The sequence below is a fragment of the Wasmannia auropunctata genome, unplaced genomic scaffold, assembly GCF_000956235.1.
Source record: "Wasmannia auropunctata unplaced genomic scaffold, wasmannia.A_1.0 LD335514.1, whole genome shotgun sequence".
Classification (NCBI taxonomy): Eukaryota; Metazoa; Arthropoda; class Insecta; order Hymenoptera; family Formicidae; genus Wasmannia; species Wasmannia auropunctata.
In genome coordinates, this window is record NW_012027376.1 from 74,346 (window position 1) to 94,384 (window position 20,039).

Sequence of the window (20,039 nt, forward strand, 5' to 3'; positions counted from 1 at the left end):
TCTATTAATTTAACATCTCGCTTAAAATGAATACTCTCTTGCAAATTTTTTTTAATGTTTTTATTAATGCATACATATCTTGCATCATAAAATTTGTCAAAACTTTATGTGCACTTGGCAATCTAATACTCCGCCTCAGTATTTCACAGTCGACAAAATCGGACAGCTCCTTCTGAGTCCCATGCACTTTTCTCTGTCGATGAATAGTGCATCCATCTTGGACTTCAAATCGCTTTCCAGACTAGACCTTGTGCGCAAGAGTTCCTGATGCTGCGTCTCTGACTGTTGCAATCTCATATTCACGTCATACACTAGTTTATTAATATCCTCCACTTCTTTGATCATCCTATAAAACAAGTGCAAATATTGTTATCTGAATAGTGATACGTAAATGATTATTTTACTAAACCTGAGTTGGGCCTGATCCTTGCACAGTTCAGTTTCCGGACGGTGCGTCCTGGCCTCCAGCCGCGTGTGCGCAACTTTCAATGCCGGACTTTTGTCTGCGATCATCCTTTGCATTGACACCATGCTCTTCTCTATGTCGAAAATCTCTTCTTGAATCTAGATTGTTCACGTATAGATAATATTGAATCTGACGCGTAAGATTTTAAAAGCGAAAGATCTAAAGACCTTATGAAGACTACAATAGGTCAAATATTATTTAGATGTTTTCTGAACTTTTGTATTATTTATAATGTTGATAAAAGTTTGTTTGTGCCCCTGCTACGATCTTATGTCGCAACTTTTTATTAACAAGAAGTTTGTTAAACTTTTCGTTACCTTATGTAGATGCGCTTGTAATTTTTCCTTCGCTTTCAACATTTCGGCAGCTCGTCTGTCCAACGCTTTATTGGTTTTAGCCCAAGCTTCGCATGTCTCATAGCTTATAGCATTTATAGCATTGCAAATGTCATTTCGCAATTGGTGCGACTTTGCTCGTTCCATCTGCGATTTCTTCACTATATTGTCTGATGCTTCTACCCAAGTTTCACAATCATTTCCGGTAACACTGTACAAATGCAATTATTACAACTTCAATCAGTCAACAGAGAAGTAAAGTGTGTGAAGAACAGAATAACATCTCGTTTAATAAAACAAGATAATATCAATTTATTTGAAAAAAAAAAAAAAAAAAAAATTATTTTATTACGTTTTTCTTCTCCACCCCGAATTAAATGCTGCAAGAGTGATTGTCAATAAATAAAGGATTTCATAATTACCTAGGATCATATTTTTCTATACCACCGTAATATTGCAGACCTCGACTAAGATTGTTCATCTGGTGACACACGCTGTCGATTCCCAGGGCCGTTTCTTTGTTTTGCACGTTAATCTGTAGCTGATGTTGCACAGCTCTGCCGTTCGTTAGCTGAAAGAACATTACAGAGTAAATTCTTCAAATCTTCAAATAATTGATATATCGGCAAGCATACAACTTACTTGATTGGCACATCTATTCATGAACTGTTTTAATTTCTTGTCACAATTTCTCACCGTTTCGACTTCCTGCAGCAGATCTTTTTCAACTTCGTCGTGAACCAAATCAATACCTAATTAATATTAACCGATTAATTAAGCCTTCTAAGTGCAGATTTATAAGATTCCCTTATTTCACGGTGTCTGAAAACGAAGAAACCTTTTCTCGACTCTCGATGATAAAGACATTCTTGCGCGATGTGTAACTGTGCCTCGAGATTTTGGACCACTCTTTGCAGACTGCGTCGACACTCCTGCTGTTTACCATTTTCTACGATTAATCTCTCCAATTCCATCGTCATCTCGTTCCGCCAGAAAGTGATGTCCGTGATTCTTTCCCCGAGTTTTCGACCGCTGTCTACTTGTCCCTTATGTATCTTTTCATCGGCTTCTCTGAAACGTACCACAGTAACAATATATTTTGACAAGTACATGCTCAAATCACGTGTAATTTATAAACGAATAATTTTGATAAATTTTAAATCAATTTTAATATAACGACATTTTTTATTGTATCGAATTAGGTACTTTCTGCATGCAAACAAATTAAACCGCAATTAATATATCATTAAATAATATTTTAATAATACGTATTAAAACAGCAATTATTATATCATTAAACACAAATTAAAAGAACAATTAATGTATGATATTAATTGCTGTTTTATTATATATATATCTATGAACAATTTTTTATTTAATTTGAAGAATCATCGGGATCATCAGATCGAGTCTCAAAAATGTTATATTCCTACCGTATTAAGCATGCAGTGTTCTTGCGCAATTTTTCAGAATAACATATGTTCGCATTTGTCTCATTGCAGAGTTTGATTTGATTCTGTAGCCAGTCACACGGGGTGTATCGCGTGTAAAGTGCGGCACGTGCCGCGTGCGAAGGATTGCGGTCGAAGCCGGTCACCAAATTCGGAAATTTCAGCGGCTCCGTCGCCAATCCGCGCGTCGTGCGACAAGCGTCCACCAGCAGATTCGTTATGGGCTGCGCAGGCCTAGAAAAATAAAAATTAATTCGGATTTTTTTAAATTAATTTTCACTACAAATATAGCGGGAGAGACTTAAATCGCATGGCTTGTGCCTCTGATTGTTGGAAATATATATAGCAAGTTCTCACAGGGGAGCCGCCTCTACGACTTCGTATCCCAAAGTAGATCGCCAAGGATGCGGCCTTGGAGTCTTGTAAAATTCTCCGACTCTGGTGGGAACCGGTGGACCGATGACCTGCTCCATACACGGCGAAACGCCGACTGCACTCCATGGTTGAAGTTGCTGGACGAAATAATAGGGTATTATTTGAGTAATAACAAACGAATAAATATGATATTAATATCCCAATTTGACTCCAATGAGATGATAAAAACACTTTTGAAAGTGGAGTGTTTTATGCGCATATTAAATAAAATCATTTTCGCACAGTTTCTAATTTTTTTAACCCTACATCCGATTAACATGAGATTGACATAATTGTTTGAATTCGATTACTATAACAGGTAATACTTAATAATATTTACGGAGTACATAACAGTCTCGGTCTTTTTCCCGATTTTAACGTTGGCCATAATCGCTTACGATAAATTTTACAAATTTCTTTCCACATATATGTACAGAGAAGCTACAGACGCAATTCAACGCAATTTCGAAACACGAAGTGACATGAAGTAAATCGAATCTCGAGCGATTTCGAAAGAACAAATAGAAAAATAAAAAAATATATTTTTTTTTTTAAGAAAATGACGGAAGATAATGATAATTTCATTTAATTCGCGTGCGATTTTTCTCGCGCGAAACGATCAGACGAGACAACCCATGTAAAATTAAGTAAATACGATTTCTAAAACAACAGCGATTCCTGCTCCGAAAGTAAAAAAAAAAAAAAAACTCCGAAGTGACATTTGTGCCGCCTTAGGCGTAGCGCCTATTCAAAATCCGGAAGTACATCGGCCACGTGACGCGAGTCGGCGTCACACGGCTGACAGCGGTGGTCACGAGGTGGTAGTCAGGTGCTTCGCGGAGTGCCTTCGATGCCTTCTGCTGCATTGATTCATTCCGCTCTCGATTACTGTGCGCACGGCTCAGCGCGAGTTCGCGTTCGTTCGACCCGGCCTCAAACTCGACCTCCAGGATGACGGGCGGCACGGGAAAGCCGAGCAATCTGGTCCGCGCGTCGTTCCTCGCCCTGTTCGCCGTCTGTCAGCTCTTCGCCCTCGCCCGCGCCTGCACGCCCACCGTGATCTGGTGCTCGCACGAGTCCGACTACGACCCGGCGTACAGAAGCTCGAGCCCGTTGCAGAGGCCCGAGCTGTTCGAGAGGTACCTGGGGCTGTTCAATTTCACCACGACGCTCGTCACCAACGATCTGTGCATCGAGGATTTAAAGAACCACAAGGTTAGTCCCTCGCTCCCTCCTGGCTATTTATCTGCGTCTATACAGAAAGGTATGCTTATCAAAGCCTCGAAAAGGAGCAAGAAATCGAGGGAAGAATCATCTCGAGCCTCAAACAGATTTTGCATCCGGTTCACAATATTGTAACAATATTGTCATAAAGTTCAGACATGTTACCTCCCTCATTTCTCTCTTCTTTTTATTCCCCTTTTCTATTTCCTCTCTGGATTCATATTGGTTCTAATTTAGAAAATAGAAGGTGCGCAAGAAGAAGAAAGAGTATTCCCAGAATTGCGTTAAACATTTAATGGCAATAAGATTGTTCTTAGTTTGTTCTATTACGATTTGCAGATGTATTTTTTCATCCTATATATGCGTATGTCAACGTGTTATGAATAATTAGAGTTTAGAAACGTTTTAAATTAAGAGCGTAGAACAATTATATTGCTTCTTTCAAAATGACGATGAAAAGTTGTTTGTAAATATTAAATACAAATTTGTAAATATACAAATATTGCAGGTGCTGTCAAACGCCACCAATGGCTCAAAGATACTTTATCACCCGTGTGTCAAAGCATTGGACATCCTCCAAAATAACTATAAGACAAGAACGTTAGATATAAACGACGAACACGAGGTCAACATGATTTTCAAGGATATCGATTCGAATGGATGCATAGTGCTTACTGGAAAACAGTGTCGTTACAGCTACGCCGAACGGATAAAGAGGGAAGCGCTTGCGGCTAATACTACTACAGAAGTGAGAATAAAAACAGACAAAGTTATATTGTATTCCGCTGAGCCACTGTTATTCAAGGTAAATATCAATTTAATATTAATTGCGTGAGAAGTTTTAAAGCAAGTTTCATAGCTCTTCGAGACTTTCTTTTAATAACTCGCGCATTGAAAGATTAAAGGGAGAGAATTTACAAAAAAAAACTAAAATATTAACATTTTCTGTGACGATTTATTAGTCGAAAACCAAAATTTGAAAGTAACCTAACAAAGTGTTGTCATTGCAGGCGGCCGACGAGTCAGAGCCGGTGAGTCTCGGTCAGTCCAACCTCAACGGAGCGTCGTCTCGCACGGAAAAGGATAAGGACAACAAGGATAAGGAGGTCACGATCCTGAGCGTCAAATTCAACACTGATAAGCTCGGCGAGCTCACGCTCGAGTTCTACTTCCCGAAAAGCATCGGTTACTACAAGCTGAGCAAAGTGACCTCCCAGTTAGCCAAAGGGAGCGACACTCTGCTCACCAGGCGGGACATTTCCTTCCCGACCCGGTTCTCCTACCATTGCTCGCCGAAAACCGTCTTCGCCGGGAACAGCACCGACTTGAGCATCACGGAGATGCAGTTGCAGGTCGATCACAAGAACGCGACGTTTGGCGACGCGTACGACTGCGTCGGTTTTACTAGTATACCGATTTGGACGGGGATATTCGTGACGCTGATACTGGGCCTGATTATGATATGGGCGCTCACCATGATCCTGGATATCCGCACGATGGACAGATTCGACGATCCCAAGGGGAAAACTATCACGATATCCAGCGCGGAGTAGGATGATAATAATAATAATAATAATGGAAACTTATAATGCAATTGTACTAAGTACTCGTGCGAAATTTTCACGTATAATATTGCGTCGATTGTTCACGATGACGGTTATACGTCTTGAATGTTTAATTCCGCGATTTGAGTGTCATACGTTTTCACGAAAAAAAAAAAAAAAAACAGAATATCGAGTAGTAATGATAATACTAGTCTCATTACGATAAACACAACCTTCGCTCGATGTATAAATATCATTCCTTTGTAAAATATTATCTTACTTTCGATATTTATATATTGTTCGCTGTATTGGTGCGTTTGCTGTTTGTATGATACGATAGTTAACTATTATTTTAGCGTTTAATTCTTATAGAAAGTTACAAGACCCTTCGAGTGAATGAGACGCTAGCACACCACATATGTATCATATTAAACAACAATACGAACGAAAAGTGTTCTTTTAAACGGGAGTATAATATATTACGTAGTAGAAAAAGAAAATATTGTATAGCCACATGAACTCACGGTGAAAATGGGATAGCTGCTTTTATTACAGCGTGCCTGTTACTGTTTGTACGGCGCAACGTAATGTTTATTATATCAGAAACGATAGGAAAAGAAAAGCAGAGCTGAGAACTGTTACACGGTAGACGAATGAATTTCTAATCGATATACGGTCGCCCGCGCTTTCTGTAAAAAACGGTTCTCACGTCTGTATAAAGCTTCCTTGAGTGTTTTCCATTTAGTGACAAAACGATGCTTGTGTTGGCTTGTGTCACTAAATGAAAAGCGCCCCTTGTTGATAAGAATAAAAAAATATGTAACAAACTATAAATGTTAATTACAAATGTAAAATATAACGTTTATTATAATGTATAAATAAAAACATACAATATAAACGTCCTGAGAAATCAACTGGTTTCTTCCAACTTTTTAAAGAACTTACTCACATCGTCGAACATGCAGGAACATCGACACCGTGAATTATCATAAACACCATGGAATACGGGGGTAGTGATACGTTTTCAACGTAAGGTTTTATTATCACAGGTCGAAACGGCGGCAACTCTCCGTCCGGTAGCAGCTTCAGCACTTCACCGTTCAGCTTTATCTTGCTGCAAAACAAATATAAACTCCGACTTAACATTTCGTTCGATTGGCCGCTATAGAATTTGATTATCGTTTTACACACACCTCGACTGTAAATTATCAGCGGTCAGAGCGTAATACGAAATTATGATATTACTGGGTTTCGAAAACAACTCAGTAATATTCACGTAGGCCGAGGTGTCGTGTAGATTCATTCCGTACACGGTGACGGCCGGCATTCTGGCGATCAATGCTTCCTTCGGCGTGCAATGCGCGTACAATCGTACGTAGCCGAGATTGTCGGACCTGTCCAATTTCAGGACCTTCTCCGACACGAACTGCTTGTAGAAGATGCTGACCCACCAGTCGGGGTTTGGCGTGAGATCCGGTGATACCATGGCGTAATCCCCGCCGAATAACGATTGTCTCGTGACGACGTTTACTCCCGTCTTGGCGCTGTACCCCAATTTGTCCAGCCACAGAAATCCGGCCACGAATCTGTCGGACAATCCGGGCGCACCTCCGCCAAACGCGGTGCTAGTTTCTGCTATAAATTAAATCTTCGATTAAACGCAATCTCTTGTGCTGTGTAATAATATATTATCGATTGAGAAAATTATTTCAAAAAGATTACAGAAGTGATGACATTTACGTAGATTTAAAAATCGGAGCATCTCTACACTTAAGAAATATATTAAAGATTTATACACGTGTAATTAATAGAGCATTGATTATGAATCAAAAAAATAATTCTTCGAGAATAAAGCTGAAGGCAGAAAGCAATACTTGTAATGCAATATCCAATATCCTGACATTAATGCGAGACACCTACACAGCCACATAGAAACGTCTTTCCCCGACTCGACAATGAATTGTCTCATGGAACTTATTTGCGCTGGTAACCAGTTGAACGTGGAAAGTTTCACGAAATCCTCGACTTTAGCCTCTCGTCCATTCAGATAGTACTGATGCCAACTGACGTAATTCACAGTGTTTTTCTGGCTGCTCAAAAACGTCTTGGCATATATCTCTCCAATTTCATTAGACTCTCCGACGTGATTCACTTCTGGCCCAACGAGGATGCTGTTCTCGTATCCGAATACATTTAGCAATTGCCTCAAATGGTCGTAATCCATTGCGAGTTCGGTTGCAGAGATTATCACGTTGAACACGTGTTTAAAGGAATTCGGTTCTGAAAAAAAATGTTTAAATAAGTATTTAAGGATCGCATATGCGCATATGTACACGTATGATAAGTTAATATTTAAATTGATATTCTCATACATTTTCATTTATAATTTACTATTAATTTAACATTTATATAAATCAAATTTTTATACAGTTTACATATTTTATATAATTTCTTTTACCGTTTCCCAACTGCCAATCTAGCGACATGTTTTGACTCTTAGCGAATGCGATAATCTCCTTAGCGTTGCTGTCGTTCCAGGATCCATCTGGATTTCTGAGCAATACGTTCAGATCAAAGATCATTCGTAATTCCGACTTTACCGTGAAATTATAAATGGCGAGGAAATCTTTGTCGGAGATGGTAAAGTTGCTGATATCCTGGCCATCCACGGGGCTAAGAATTTCCTCAGAAGAGTCTTGTTTCATCTGAATCATTACACATGATTTAAAACAGTAAAATTGAAATTACAAGCAGTTTTATAGCAATTAATATCGTTTTATAATATCGAAATAAGTAGAAAAGAGGCTGAAGCTGATCAATAATAATTATGTTACTTATAGAGAATATCATATTTTGCAAACCCACCTGATTCTGAACGAATGTCAGACAATCCGCAGAGGTTCCACCCACTCTGACATAAGCAGGGCTCAAGTGATAAGCCAAATTGACAAATTTCTTCTGTCCAATGGGCATTTCATTCATTCTTCGTAGCAAGGACGTGTCGAGACCAAACGACAAGAACTTGTCAGAGACGGTGTGTAACAGAGGCTGTCGTATGTCGAAATGGAATTTGTAAGAGGAGACCGGATAGACATGTTTGTATATCGACAAACCCAATATTAACAATATTACAATCAACGTGGTGCAGATGAGTAAAATGCGCAGAGTTGTATGTGGCCCTGCAATGGGAAGAACATGTCAAAATTCACCAGTAATGAAACAGTCATATAGAAATAAAGAAGTTATACACAACATATGCATAGCTTTTAAAACAATTATTTTAATATACTACAGAGAATTTTACTTTTCCAATGTTATGTTTTTAAGTAATTTCATAAAATAGCAAAGAAATAATGCAATGACATGAATTAAAAAAAAAGATTAATATCGCAAAAAATGAATGCAGAATGGTTTTGTAAATATAATAAATATAACTTTATAAAAATAACAAAAACACAACAAATATAATTCGAAATAGAATATAATACAATAACTATACAACAAATTTATAAATGCATAATTAATTTTTCTGCACACATACAAAAATAGAAATATACAAAAAAATATAATAAAATGAACTAGAAAATATACAAATATATATGCCATGGTATACACATGTTTCAAATATGACCGACGTGACGCGAATTCCCGAGGTGCGATCAAATTCCCCATCCAAGTTCATCCACGTGGGGATCATTTTATCCTTGTTTAACATTCGGTGAATAAAGAATAAAATGATACCTGATTGCAACCACGTGGGGACAGGGGAATCTGAACGCAGCCAATGGCGGCAAAATGGCGCAAAATTAGCGACTCGTCGGCGACCGGCGACGTGACGTAGAGAAAAACAATAGAAAATGATGCCTACGCGATAACTGATATAATACTTTATTAGGAAAAGTAATTCGATCTCGAGAGGAGGGCGAGCTGAGGCAAGTTGTAACACTCGTAACGTTCGTCTCGCGTGTTTCTTGAGGACGATTACCGGGGATGCATCCCGAGATCCAAGTGCTTACCAGGTGCACGCGCGCGCGAACTCGGCTCCTGAAAGTCCTGAAACTGGACCTTCTGCAAGTCTTTCTTCGCTGCGTTGGTCATCGTCGTCGAGGAGATTCTCAGTATTCTCACAACCTAGCCGGGCCAATGTGGCAAAAACGACGTCTCAGCTTCCCAGGAGCTGGCCCGCGTTGAGTGTGTTGACTGCTCTTCGTGCGCGCATCGGTTAACAATTGAACCTATTGAACGCTCGAAGTTCGAGGCAGGCGTTCGAGCCTCGAAACACACGATGAAAGACGAAATTAGTGATGAACGTGGCGAAGCATTCCGAAAGATGCGCAGTACATAAGTAAAATAATGGAGAGGAGTTCAACCAATCAGACGCAAGAAGAGCGAACGAGGCGGAGGCGCGGGCGAGATGAAGGCTGCGCGCGGGGAGCACGCTATCAGCACTTATATGTAATTACTATAATTTATCCTTCATTATCGTTTATTAGTTGTTCACAAATAGATATTCACAAAGAGACGGAATGGCAATATCGCTGATAGCGCGCTTCCCGAACGAGTACGTGGGCGAAAAATGAATGACTTATTATCTGCTCCCCGGCACCGTTTTTTTTTTCCACTCGATGTAAATCGACAATGATCGAGAATGTCGAGAAATGGAAAATAAAACTGACAATTTATATTATTGTAAAACGAGAGATATCATCGCAGCGAATAAATAACGAACCACAAGCGTTTGCGTTTTATTGAATAAAAAAAAAAATGAGAAAAAATGGATTTGTTCATATTGAAAAAATTAAAAGCATATATATATATATGAATTGACGTTACAGATTACAGAAAGTCGAATTTCTCGATCACTTTGGCGAGTTATTTATATACGTATTCTAAATAATTCAGATATAGTTTCAAAACTTACTCTTTCTATAAATTAAGAAATTCCCTGATATACAATGGACAATCACTGGAACATTGCGGATTTTATTTCTGTTTAAATTTAGATGGACCACGTGCTTTTTTCGGTCGGATTCTCTTGACGTCCCGTAACGTGTTGCTCGCTCGCTCGCAATGATTCGCGCGCGGCAAGATCGCCTCGCGACTCTCGAGGCGCGAGCTAGAAGTAGATGCTGCCTGATGTTCCGAAGCGATCACTTTGTTCACCATGCAAATCGGTTCCTCGGTACTTGTGCACGATGCTTTTCCCAATTGTAATTTCTCTGTTTTAGGATTCAACCAACGTCTTCGTATTCTGCAGACTGTAGACATAATTACATATCCGAATGGATGCAGTGCCTATTCAGTATATAATTTAATGTCAAGTCGCGAGGAGTATCCTCCCAATAAACACCAATTAACGATAATATATTAATTATATCAATTAATATTATAAGTTCCTATTAAAAAATGTAACTGTTACACACATATATGTGTGTTTTCTCTGTATGTGATTAAAATTAATTGAATGAAGTTTCTAAGTTTTTATTTTCTCTCTTAAAATTTTATCGTTTCTTTGGACCTACGTAATATTGATGTAATATCGTCATTGTTGGTGTTTACCGGACTATTTACTATCGATTTTAGACCTTCGACAACGCATCTGACAATGAATGAAAAATATGAACCGTATAAAGATGGGGAGAGATCCATATCGGAGTTTACCTTTAGCCGAGGTCTCCGCGTGGATCGAATCGGAGCTGGAATTCGAGGGACGGGGTGCGCGGGATTGACTCATGTTCGCGGCGCGATTCCTGTAGGACACGCTACGCCGGCGCTTCCTCCTCGCGGTTAATCTCTGCCGCGACTCCGAGCTGCTCAGCTCGTCCTCCGCCCAGAACTGTCGATCGGTATCGTCCGCGATCGGTGGTGCCGGAGTGGGTGGCTTTAAATTAAACAATTAACAACAAGATTAACATATATCGTTCTACACGAGAGCCGTTGTATGCTGCTTATTTGCTTTCGTTCCGCTTCGCTCACAGCTTCGCCGTGGGTGTCCGAGGCGCGTCCGCCTCTCTTTTCTGCGACGTCGACGATGACGCGATTTTCATAACCCTCCTCCTCGGAGCTGCACTTCATCTTCGCGTCCCCCCAAGCGCAATAGTAACCCATCTTATTTTACATACGTACGAGTCGCGCACCGTTGCAACTACGACGCTCAATTTATCGCATTTTATAATTATTGTTTCGACATACTGGCGAATTTTTACGATACGTACTCGGATAATCGATCGGGCAATTAAAGGGCTGTAAAATGCGTAGTGTTTTTTTCATAATTTGCAGATATATATATATATCACATTAGATTCATTGCGCGACACAGAATAATCTTTTTGAAACTTCGTTTTCAGAAACTCACTAATTTTTCGCTAAATTTTTATTTATTTCACGTTTGCAGGAAACAAAACTATACATAATACAATCGGCATCTTTAAGAGAAGAAATTTATCTCTTTAGCCTCTTTTTTTAAAATATAATCTCTTGTTATATTTAAAGACAAAAAGATCGACGTCGAAGACGGAAAAGTTAAATTGAAACGGACTTCGTAACGCTTAAATATTTTACAACTTTCAGAACTGTTACACGAGTATCTTAATCTTGTATTGTAATTGACCTTACAAAATACGAGAGAGATCAATTAATTTTATACAATGATTATATCACACTTTAAGCTTTCCTCGTAGGCTTTAGATACCACTTCTCGCACATGATTCCAGTATCTATACTTCGTCAATGCCTGAAAAATATGTCTGTATTTCTCCTCCGCCATTCATTTCCTCTCCTTCAATATTGCCCTATAACGCACGAACGTAGCTTTACATCTGTATGTACAGCTTGCATTAATGCACTCTAATCGTTCTCGGATTTTCTGCGTTTCTTCGAGCGCGGACTGTCGGTATCGTGGGGACTCGGAGTGATATGACTTCGTTTCCGCTTAAGGCTGCTCTCGTTCGCCTCGCTGCTACTGCTCGCCGCTGTCCTGGTCTCCCTCCGAAACGTTCCCTCTCCCGTTGCTTGAACCAAAATCTGGAAAATTAAATGACATTATCGATCTTCGAAAATAGGCAAACGTTTAAAGAGGAAACGATAAAATACGCATTGAAAGAGTATGATTAAAAAAAAGACATTTAACATGCCTTTAAAAATATTTTCACTGGTATAAATTATATTAAAGTATATTAAATGACATTATCGATTTTCGAAAATATACAAACGTTTAAAGAGGAAACAATAAAATACGCATTGAAAGAGTATGATTTAAAAAAAGGAGACTTAACATGTCTTTCAAAATATTTTCACTGGTATTGTTTTTTGCTCTAACCAATTTCCTAATACATTTTTAAACAAGCACACCAGCAGTCGCTAGCCAAAAAGTATTGTATAAATTAGAATTATTAATAAATAGAATATTTTTTTCACCTGCATATGCTGCAAGCACTCCTCCTGCATCGAGACTGCCATTTTAAAGATAAACGTATCGTGCTTGTTGTACATGATCGCGTTCTGGAACATGAGCATTACGTCCCTCTGAAAGTGCATGGTCGACCTGATCGTGCCGTTGTCGATGTTCTTCTTGATGGTCGACAGATCCATCGGTCGGAAGATCACCGAATGATACCCGGGCGCCTGGTCCTCCGTGATCGGCCTGAGAAACACCGACGCGTACTTGTGCGTGGCCAGACGATTGTAGACGAGCATCACCGCCTTCTTCCAAGCACGATAATCCGCACCCTCCCCGGTGCCCTCGTTCTCCGGCTCGCTGTCCACGGCGACGTTCTGCTTCTTGGAGTACGTCTTCATCGCCCGGCTGCTGCTCAATTTGCTCAACGAGGACTCCTCCTCGTCCAGTTCCCCGGGCTCCTCCGCGACCGCAGATTCCATCTCCTTCTTTATGCTCTGCTCACCTTCCACGAGCTTCTTCTTGACGTCCTCTTTCTCCTCTTTCTCCAACTTTTCCACCTTTACCACCAGCTCTTTCTCTCTCTTAGCGGTCTCCGATAGAAGCGGGCTCTTCCTCTGGAACGAACCGTTAGCTTCCGATTTCGTTTCGGTTTTTGGTTCCTCGGACTTCACTTCCACAGTCTCGGTTTTCTTGACGATCATTTCCGCATCGACCGTCTTGGCCTCGACCGATTCGCTCTTGACGCTCTTTTCGTCAGGTTTGGTCGCCACACGTGTGGTATCGTCGTTCCCCTCGGCCGGCTCGCCGCCGGCCTCCTCCTCTTTGACTTCTACGCCCTGCAAGATGGAACTCGTAGTATCCTCCGAGGAGTCCTTGACCTCCTCCTTCTTAAACCCGTCTGTGAATATCTCCGACGTTTCCTCGTTCGCTTCTTCCGCCTGTGATTTTATCGAAGCTTCCTCCTTCGTCTCCACGACAGTCTTCTCTTTTACCGACTCCTCCTTGAACGATTCCAAGGATTCCGCGCTCTCGACCGTGTTCTCGATGATCTGCTCCTCCGCCACCGCTTTCCTCTTACTCTCCGAACCCTGACTGCTCTCGTCGTCCTCCAGGATCAAGCTGATGTCCTGCGACTTTTCCGTATCTTCGGCACTGGGCAGCTCGTTCGTCACCTCCGACGAGACGCTGACAATCTCCGCGGACGGCACGTCCTGCTGATCCCCTGTAATTTTCGCCAAATATATTTGTAATTGATCTAATCCCGCGTTATCTTTACCTTCAGTGTCTTCCGGTGCCTCCTTCTGCTCTTTAACGCTACCGGACGACTCTTTGTCCGCATTAGGTGCAGCCACTTCTGCCTCTTCTTCCTCGTCGTCTTCCTCTTCTACCTCCTCGTCCACGATCTCGCGTATCGTTTCCTTCGTTTCGTCCAGAGGTTTAGAGTCCTTTTCTTCAGTTTCTACGTTCGCCGCAGCATCCACGGATTTCGCGTCAACGTTAGGTTGCTTCTCCTCCGGTGGAGTATCTTTACCAGTTTCTCCGTCATTGATTTGTATCTCGAGTTTCTCCGTCAAAGTCGTCCTCTTGTCGCAAGCACTCGTCTCGGACTTTGTCTCCGGTGTGTTTGGCACGGTCTTCGTGATCTCCGCGACGATAATTTTAGGTTCCTGCGGCCTATCTATGGCCACGGTCCCAATAATCTCGGCGATGTTCGACGTACTGGAGTCGATCTCCTCGATCGCCATTTCGCTTTGCGGCGAATCGGACAGCGACACGGCCTCGTCCACGTCCCTCGGCTGCGGCCTCGGTCCGGTTGCTGCTATCGGTGTTTCCGTCACTTGCTGGGGTATACTCGCGAGACTGATAACCGCCGTCGTTGTCGTCGTCGTCGTCGAGCCACTCGTGTCGAGCGTCTGTGAAATCCTGTCGTTCTTGATAATTTCTTCGAGGTCGTCGATGATGTCGTTCAGCTCGTCCTTATTGATCACATCCGGTATCATCTTTTTCTGTATCACGTCTATGTCATCAATTATCTGCACCATATTCTTCGACACAGGTACGTTTGCCGGGGCGGTGGCGGCGACGGTCGCCGGAGCTATCGTTGACATCGTCGTCGATTCCGCCGCCTCGTTCTGGATAGCCGTCTGCCGAACCTGGGCTTGCGACTGCGGCGCTTGCTGGAGATTGCGCACCTCGGAGGTAGTGGCGGCCACGGTAGCGGTTGTCTGTTGCTGCTGCGCGTGGGACACGATCGCGGTCGGGGTTGTCGTCTGCAGATTCGGCAGGGGCCCTCTCTGCGTGCTCGCTGGCATTTCCAGCAGCATGGAGAGCGTGGGCGCGCCGACGGACGGCCGTTCCGGTGTCGCGTTCGCGCTGGCAATCGCCGTCGAGACCATCTGCTGCAACTGCGGCGACACGTTCTGCGCCAGCTGTGGATTCAGCGCCTTGGAGCTGGACCCGAGCAGGCTGGTGATGGTCGGCGAGCTCACCTGCACGGGCGTGGATGGAAAGGACTGCACGGTCTGAGTGGTCGGACTGGGGGACTTGAGCAGGCTCGTCAGCAACGGTGATCTGCCGCCCTTGTTGATCTTCTTCTCCTCGTCGTTCTCCGCGACCGGCGATTCCGCGACCGCAGCCGGTTCATGCGGCACCTCCGTTGTACCCTCCATCACCTTGGTCTGGCGAGTCTGGTTCGCGCTCGCGGTCGAGACGGACGGCGAGCTCATGTCCTGCTTCTGCTGCTGCTGCTGCTGACGTTTCGCCAGCCACGCCATATGTGTCCGCACCTTCTGCTCCGCCTCACGTTCCTCCTGCTGTATGTCGAGCCACATCTTCTCCAGCTTCTCGTCGCTGATCGCGCCGGACTTGAGTTGACTTAAGTCCGCCTTGAGCCGCAGATACTCCTCCTTCTGACGGCTCAGCGTCTGCGTCAACTCGGATATTCTCTCCTGCGTCAATTTTCTGACTACGGACTCGAACGCGGTCTCGCCGCTCTCCCGCTTCTTCCTCTTCGGCGTATTGACATGATCCAGTAGATGGGAGTATTGCGCGGCGCATGACTTAAACGAGAACCAGTCCGCGGGCCTTACCGGCTCTTTTTCAGCAAATGGTTTCAACGATCTGGACACACTCATAAAATTCAAATTCTGATCCCCGGTCTTCAGTACGCTTGATGCGAGACACAATTGCTCCCGCGTGGTCCATGGGTCTATGGGTCCAGAGCTTGCGCCACGTTTGACTTTCATTCCTGAAATTGAATTTTCTTAATTAAATACCATCCAGCTGTCTTTTATATGAAAAAATTTAATGAATAACAAAATGAGAGAAAATATCATATAAAAAAATTACAAAATTGATTAAACCAAGTAACTTTAATCGTTATACATAACGAATGAAGACCAAAATTAAATACCATCTAGCTGTCTTTTGTATAAAAAAAAATTAAATAACAAAATGAGAGGAAATATCATATAAAAAAATTACAAAATTGATTAAACCAAATAACTTTAATCATAAACATAGTGAATAATCGTAAAGATAGAAATTAGATAAAGCATTTTTTAGAACTACAAATATTAAGTCTATTTTAGTTGCATTTCATTTCCCTGATTTCTTTTTAGTTATCCTTAAACATAATTTATATTTAAATACCGAAAAAGCAGAAAAATACAAGCATATAGAAATATAAATAGAATTTGCGCGGTAGGGACTTCTTTACGTTGACATTCTTTGCCCGTACAGGTTAGCGTACACCTAGCTATCTCATTTCGACTATCTGTCCGAGTATCTGTCTACTTCAAAGTGGATAAAACTGGCGTATTCCACAAGTGACGACAAAGCATAGAATGAGACTATCCGAAATCTGTCGGTTTAAAGCCAAGATATGCAATAAAAACTCGACGCAGTTGTCTTAACCTATAAGCCGAGCATCATCTTTCGTCAAAAGTGCGAGGAATGTCGAAAGTCGAACTCACTCTCTTGCATCGATGCCATCGCGTTTCTCTCTTCGTGAGATACCGGACTCGCTGCGATTTACGGAATATACGCGCGACGCGAATCCTCGAACGAACAATTTTCGTGGAGTTGCGCTCTGCCTGGCGACTCTTCGAACAGCAATCGGAAACGAGTTTCGTTCCGCAGTTCGGAACATACACACACGCACACGTGTCTGCCACCTGGAATCCGAGTTTCTCACAGTATTCCTCCGATCTAAAATGTCAAAAAGCTCAACGAGTTTCACGTATTTTCAGAAATCTCTTGTAGCCCTGACAGCACTCGACAGAGTGCTATCATTGAGCCCTATAGAATTGTATACTAATTATTATTATTATTTAGTCCTACCCATACCCTTTTGGTCTTTTCAAATTTACGTCTATTGCAATTGGCTGGATCCAAAAGTAAGAGCCAATAACATTCGACTCGAATTCGCTCCGTTCGGTCGAGTTTAGGTTATGGCTCGTTTAATTGCGCGTACAGAATACGGAGTTCGTTTAATTCACGAAGCTCAGAATATATGGACCCTCCTTAATTTAATGAATTCGGAATACAGGGCCTCTTTATTTTCTCGAAATACGTACAGTCTGTTTCAAATTCAGATGTTCGGAATAGAGGGGGGGATTCCTGTCAATTCCAATTTAACACAGATTTTTCGAAACGAAGATTTCGACAAATAGTACAATTTTGGAACGATAAAAAATGCTTTGATTTGTCATATATTATATATCGTCAATATCATCAATGAGAAAGCACGTACACACCGACGCAGCGCCAAAGAACAGACTTGCGTCGCGGCGGAACGCGGAACGGACAGCTGATCGTGATTCGAAACTGCTCCGCGGCGACGGAACGCAGGAACGTCGTGACGGGAGTCGGGAAACGTCGTAATGGCGGAACGAGTGGTGGCCGTCGAGGTATGCGTCCGCACGAACCGCGTCTCGTCGCCGTGAGTTGAGACCAGCGCGCGACAGCGAGCGAGGCCAGCGGCCGTGCCGTCGAGGGTCCGGTCTCGTGGACCACACCGTTTACGTTTGTGAGATTCGTCGACAGCGTCCCTCCGCGCCGCGACACGATGATGAATAATCGCAGGCGCACCAACAACTTCACGTACGTCAGCTCGTGCGTGAAGTACATGATCTTCATGCTGAATTTCGTCTTCTGGGTAAGAGCTGATCTCGATCTCCTCCCGGCCGTCACGCTTTTCCGTCCACGTCGCGCGCGAACGTGGGAAAGCAGCGATTCGCAATTTGCTCGGCAGGCGGAATTACGGACGCACGCGTTTTTTTTTTTTTTGCGTCGGTTTTGAATCCACCGACGTCAATTGCCAGTTCTAAAGCTAAATCACCACATGTCCGTACGTGAAAGTGGAACGAGAGCTGAAGATAATCAATGTAGAAACTCAAATGAAGGCGCGGAAGAACGTTGTATCGAACATTTTTTTTACCGATTTTATACATATTTAGCCCACACACGAATAACGTTCCATTAAAACCTGAGTTTTCATTTAAAAAAAAGATGATTGCAACGTTTTTCCAGAGAGCCCTTTAAATGTAACGAAGGACGTTAGACGAAAATAATTTTCTTTATGCCCAGCTGTTTGGCGGACTGCTAATCGGCGTAGGTCTCTACGCGTTCGTGGACAAATGGCAGGCGACTGGATCTGTCAGGGTGGAGAACGTCTACGACGTGGTCCTGAACATTTCTCTGGTGATGCTGATCGCCGGCGGGGTGGTCTTCGTCGTCAGTTTCGCGGGATGCGTTGGAGCCCTTCGCGAAAACACATGCCTTCTTAAATTCGTTAGTTTTCTGCTGTACAGCATGTTAAATTCCCTTCAAGCGGCGCGAAACGGATGCACGCGATTGACTGACCGAATGATCCTTTCAGTACTCGCTGTGTCTTCTGGTATTCTTCCTCCTGGAGATGGGTGTAGCGATCGTCGGTTTTGTATTCCCGCACACATTGCAGTCTCTCTTGGAAGAGTCGTTCACGGACAAAATAATTCAGACGTACAGAGAAGATCCAGATCTGCAAAATTTCATTGATTTTGGCCAGCAAGAGGTAACGATCGCGAGTGTAAAATTATTAATAATGATAAAGATACATTTGCACGAGTTAGTCGATTTCGTACACGCAGCAGAAATATTCGTAAAACTTTATATTACAGTTCAAGTGTTGCGGCTTGAGCCAAGAGGGATACCTGGACTGGGGGAAGAATGAATATTTCAATTGCACCAGCCCCAGCGTAGAACGTTGCGGCGTACCGTTCTCTTGTTGCATAAACGCTACTGACATATCCGTACGTACATTATCTGTTGAATTCATGCCGTAGAAAGCCAAAGATAAGTGAAAGATGTCTTATCTTTGAAAGACATTTTTAGTCCATTCATTGCTAAATATATGTATATACAGGGTGTTTATAAAGTATCGGACTCCCCCTCTATCTCAGAAAATACTAACTGGATAAAAAAACTTTAAAGACAAAACTTTTAGGAAATTTCCCTGAAATTTTCTAAGATAAAGGGGAAGGTCCGATACTTTATGAACACCCCGTATATGTATTATAGCACGCACGTGGTAATAATGATGACAATTATATAAAAAGGTCACTGCCAAACGATAAGCGGCTAGTTAAGTGCAGTTAAATGAAAGCCATTAGCAACGATAGTGATAAAGTTAGGCGCAACGAACGTTTTATATAGTGAGTCATGCCAATGAGTGGGCACAATTACTAAGCTCACTTGCAATAGTAATATATGGTGAGTCATGTCAACACGTGGGCACAATTACTAGCTCACTTACAGTAATAATCGGCGATAAAAACTGCCTTATCTTTCCGAAATGACTCGATATAACTCCTTAAATTTCTCAAAGTAAAATTCCACTCAAAAAATGCAATGTCACCGAGTCACTCAAGTTGGAGTGACTTTTTATTCGTATGGAGAGAACTTTTCCATTCTGTCATAGACGGAACATTTTCAATTGTAATTAAAGAGTAAACCTGATATGCTCTAACTAAGTCACTGTGGTTGAAAATAGTATCGCGCTAAGCAAGAAGAAAATTGATAAATGATATCTTTTTTTAGTTTTCTTTCTTTTAGCTTAATTTATTTCCAGAAAATTTAATCGAATATTTTTTTAACAAATTATATTTAAGCGATATATTTCTAAACGGAGAGAACAACGGCAAATACGAATTTTTGTAGCACATC

At 42.1% G+C, this 20,039-nt stretch overlaps 6 protein-coding genes across 7 annotated transcripts; 2 read left to right on the forward strand and 4 right to left on the reverse strand.

Annotated features, from left to right (window-relative positions):
* Window positions 1-45: 45 nt before the first annotated feature.
* Window positions 46-3,313, reverse strand: LOC105456846 (tektin-3-like). The gene is made up of 9 exons (XM_011701180.1): window positions 3,007-3,313; window positions 2,610-2,764; window positions 2,235-2,486; window positions 1,640-1,872; window positions 1,444-1,553; window positions 1,224-1,372; window positions 784-1,012; window positions 410-564; window positions 46-346 (listed from the first exon to the last, which is right to left on the reverse strand). The coding sequence occupies exons 1-9, from the start codon at window positions 3,052-3,054 to the stop codon at window positions 136-138; spliced, it is 1,542 nt and encodes a 513-aa protein (XP_011699482.1). The 5' UTR covers window positions 3,055-3,313; the 3' UTR covers window positions 46-135.
* A 153-nt stretch (window positions 3,314-3,466) lies between these two features.
* On the forward strand, window positions 3,467-5,710 carry LOC105456847. Its single transcript, XM_011701181.1, has 3 exons — window positions 3,467-3,881; window positions 4,399-4,695; window positions 4,901-5,710. Exons 1-3 carry the CDS (start codon window positions 3,618-3,620, stop codon window positions 5,441-5,443), a joined length of 1,104 nt encoding a protein of 367 aa, XP_011699483.1. The 5' UTR covers window positions 3,467-3,617; the 3' UTR covers window positions 5,444-5,710.
* A 564-nt stretch (window positions 5,711-6,274) lies between these two features.
* On the reverse strand, window positions 6,275-9,761 carry LOC105456850 (heparanase-like). The gene is made up of 6 exons (XM_011701183.1): window positions 9,451-9,761; window positions 8,300-8,613; window positions 7,893-8,139; window positions 7,355-7,714; window positions 6,628-7,069; window positions 6,275-6,548 (listed from the first exon to the last, which is right to left on the reverse strand). Exons 1-6 carry the CDS (start codon window positions 9,530-9,532, stop codon window positions 6,380-6,382), a joined length of 1,614 nt encoding a protein of 537 aa, XP_011699485.1. The 5' UTR covers window positions 9,533-9,761; the 3' UTR covers window positions 6,275-6,379.
* Window positions 9,762-9,942: 181 nt separating this feature from the next.
* Window positions 9,943-11,634, reverse strand: LOC105456849. The gene is made up of 4 exons (XM_011701182.1): window positions 11,411-11,634; window positions 11,096-11,315; window positions 10,437-10,692; window positions 9,943-10,196 (listed from the first exon to the last, which is right to left on the reverse strand). The coding sequence occupies exons 1-4, from the start codon at window positions 11,540-11,542 to the stop codon at window positions 10,139-10,141; spliced, it is 666 nt and encodes a 221-aa protein (XP_011699484.1). The 5' UTR covers window positions 11,543-11,634; the 3' UTR covers window positions 9,943-10,138.
* A 140-nt stretch (window positions 11,635-11,774) lies between these two features.
* On the reverse strand, window positions 11,775-17,138 carry LOC105456851 (bromodomain-containing protein 8). Of its 2 annotated transcripts, XM_011701187.1 has the most exons (4): window positions 16,808-17,138; window positions 14,110-16,080; window positions 12,851-14,055; window positions 11,775-12,457 (listed from the first exon to the last, which is right to left on the reverse strand). In XM_011701187.1, exons 1-4 carry the CDS (start codon window positions 16,824-16,826, stop codon window positions 12,281-12,283), a joined length of 3,372 nt encoding a protein of 1,123 aa, XP_011699489.1. In that variant the 5' UTR covers window positions 16,827-17,138; the 3' UTR covers window positions 11,775-12,280. The 2 variants fall into 2 exon arrangements, with proteins under 2 accessions (XP_011699489.1, XP_011699486.1); XM_011701184.1 differs by having other exon boundaries at window positions 12,851-16,080.
* A 529-nt stretch (window positions 17,139-17,667) lies between these two features.
* Window positions 17,668-19,159, forward strand: LOC105456882 (tetraspanin-33-like). The gene is made up of 4 exons (XM_011701243.1): window positions 17,668-17,991; window positions 18,423-18,626; window positions 18,715-18,888; window positions 18,995-19,159. Exons 1-4 carry the CDS (start codon window positions 17,902-17,904, stop codon window positions 19,157-19,159), a joined length of 633 nt encoding a protein of 210 aa, XP_011699545.1. The 5' UTR covers window positions 17,668-17,901.
* The last annotated feature ends 880 nt before the right edge of the window (window positions 19,160-20,039 follow it).

Excerpts from the sequence above, each read along its gene's own strand:
- LOC105456846 (XM_011701180.1), bottom strand. The coding sequence starts at position 3,054 with ATGGCCAACGTTAAAATCGGGAAAAAGACCGAGACTGTTATGTACTCC. Across the intron at positions 2,765-3,006 it reads CCGAGACTGTTATGTACTCC|CAACTTCAACCATGGAGTGC; the intron begins GTAAATATTATT and ends TATTTCGTCCAG. Across the intron at positions 2,487-2,609 it reads GTCGTAGAGGCGGCTCCCCT|GCCTGCGCAGCCCATAACGA; the intron begins GTGAGAACTTGC and ends TTATTTTTCTAG.
- LOC105456851 (XM_011701184.1), bottom strand. Across the intron at positions 12,458-12,850 it reads AGTGCTTGCAGCATATGCAG|ATTTTGGTTCAAGCAACGGG; the intron begins GTGAAAAAAATA and ends TTAATTTTCCAG.
- LOC105456847 (XM_011701181.1), top strand. The coding sequence starts at position 3,618 with ATGACGGGCGGCACGGGAAAGCCGAGCAATCTGGTCCGCGCGTCGTTC. Across the intron at positions 3,882-4,398 it reads AGGATTTAAAGAACCACAAG|GTGCTGTCAAACGCCACCAA; the intron begins GTTAGTCCCTCG and ends CAAATATTGCAG. Across the intron at positions 4,696-4,900 it reads CTGAGCCACTGTTATTCAAG|GCGGCCGACGAGTCAGAGCC; the intron begins GTAAATATCAAT and ends TTGTCATTGCAG.
- LOC105456849 (XM_011701182.1), bottom strand. The coding sequence starts at position 11,542 with ATGGGTTACTATTGCGCTTGGGGGGACGCGAAGATGAAGTGCAGCTCC. Across the intron at positions 10,693-11,095 it reads CGCGGAGACCTCGGCTAAAG|TCTGCAGAATACGAAGACGT; the intron begins GTAAACTCCGAT and ends TTATGTCTACAG. Across the intron at positions 10,197-10,436 it reads AAAAAAGCACGTGGTCCATC|TTTTTTTTATTCAATAAAAC; the intron begins TAAATTTAAACA and ends TTTTTCTCATTT.
- LOC105456882 (XM_011701243.1), top strand. The coding sequence starts at position 17,902 with ATGATGAATAATCGCAGGCGCACCAACAACTTCACGTACGTCAGCTCG. Across the intron at positions 17,992-18,422 it reads TGCTGAATTTCGTCTTCTGG|CTGTTTGGCGGACTGCTAAT; the intron begins GTAAGAGCTGAT and ends CTTTATGCCCAG. Across the intron at positions 18,627-18,714 it reads ACACATGCCTTCTTAAATTC|TACTCGCTGTGTCTTCTGGT; the intron begins GTTAGTTTTCTG and ends TGATCCTTTCAG.
- LOC105456850 (XM_011701183.1), bottom strand. The coding sequence starts at position 9,532 with ATGACCAACGCAGCGAAGAAAGACTTGCAGAAGGTCCAGTTTCAGGAC. Across the intron at positions 8,614-9,450 it reads TTCGCGCGCGCGTGCACCTG|GGCCACATACAACTCTGCGC; the intron begins GTAAGCACTTGG and ends TTCCCATTGCAG. Across the intron at positions 7,070-7,354 it reads AGACGTTTCTATGTGGCTGT|CAGAAACTAGCACCGCGTTT; the intron begins GTAGGTGTCTCG and ends TTTAATTTATAG.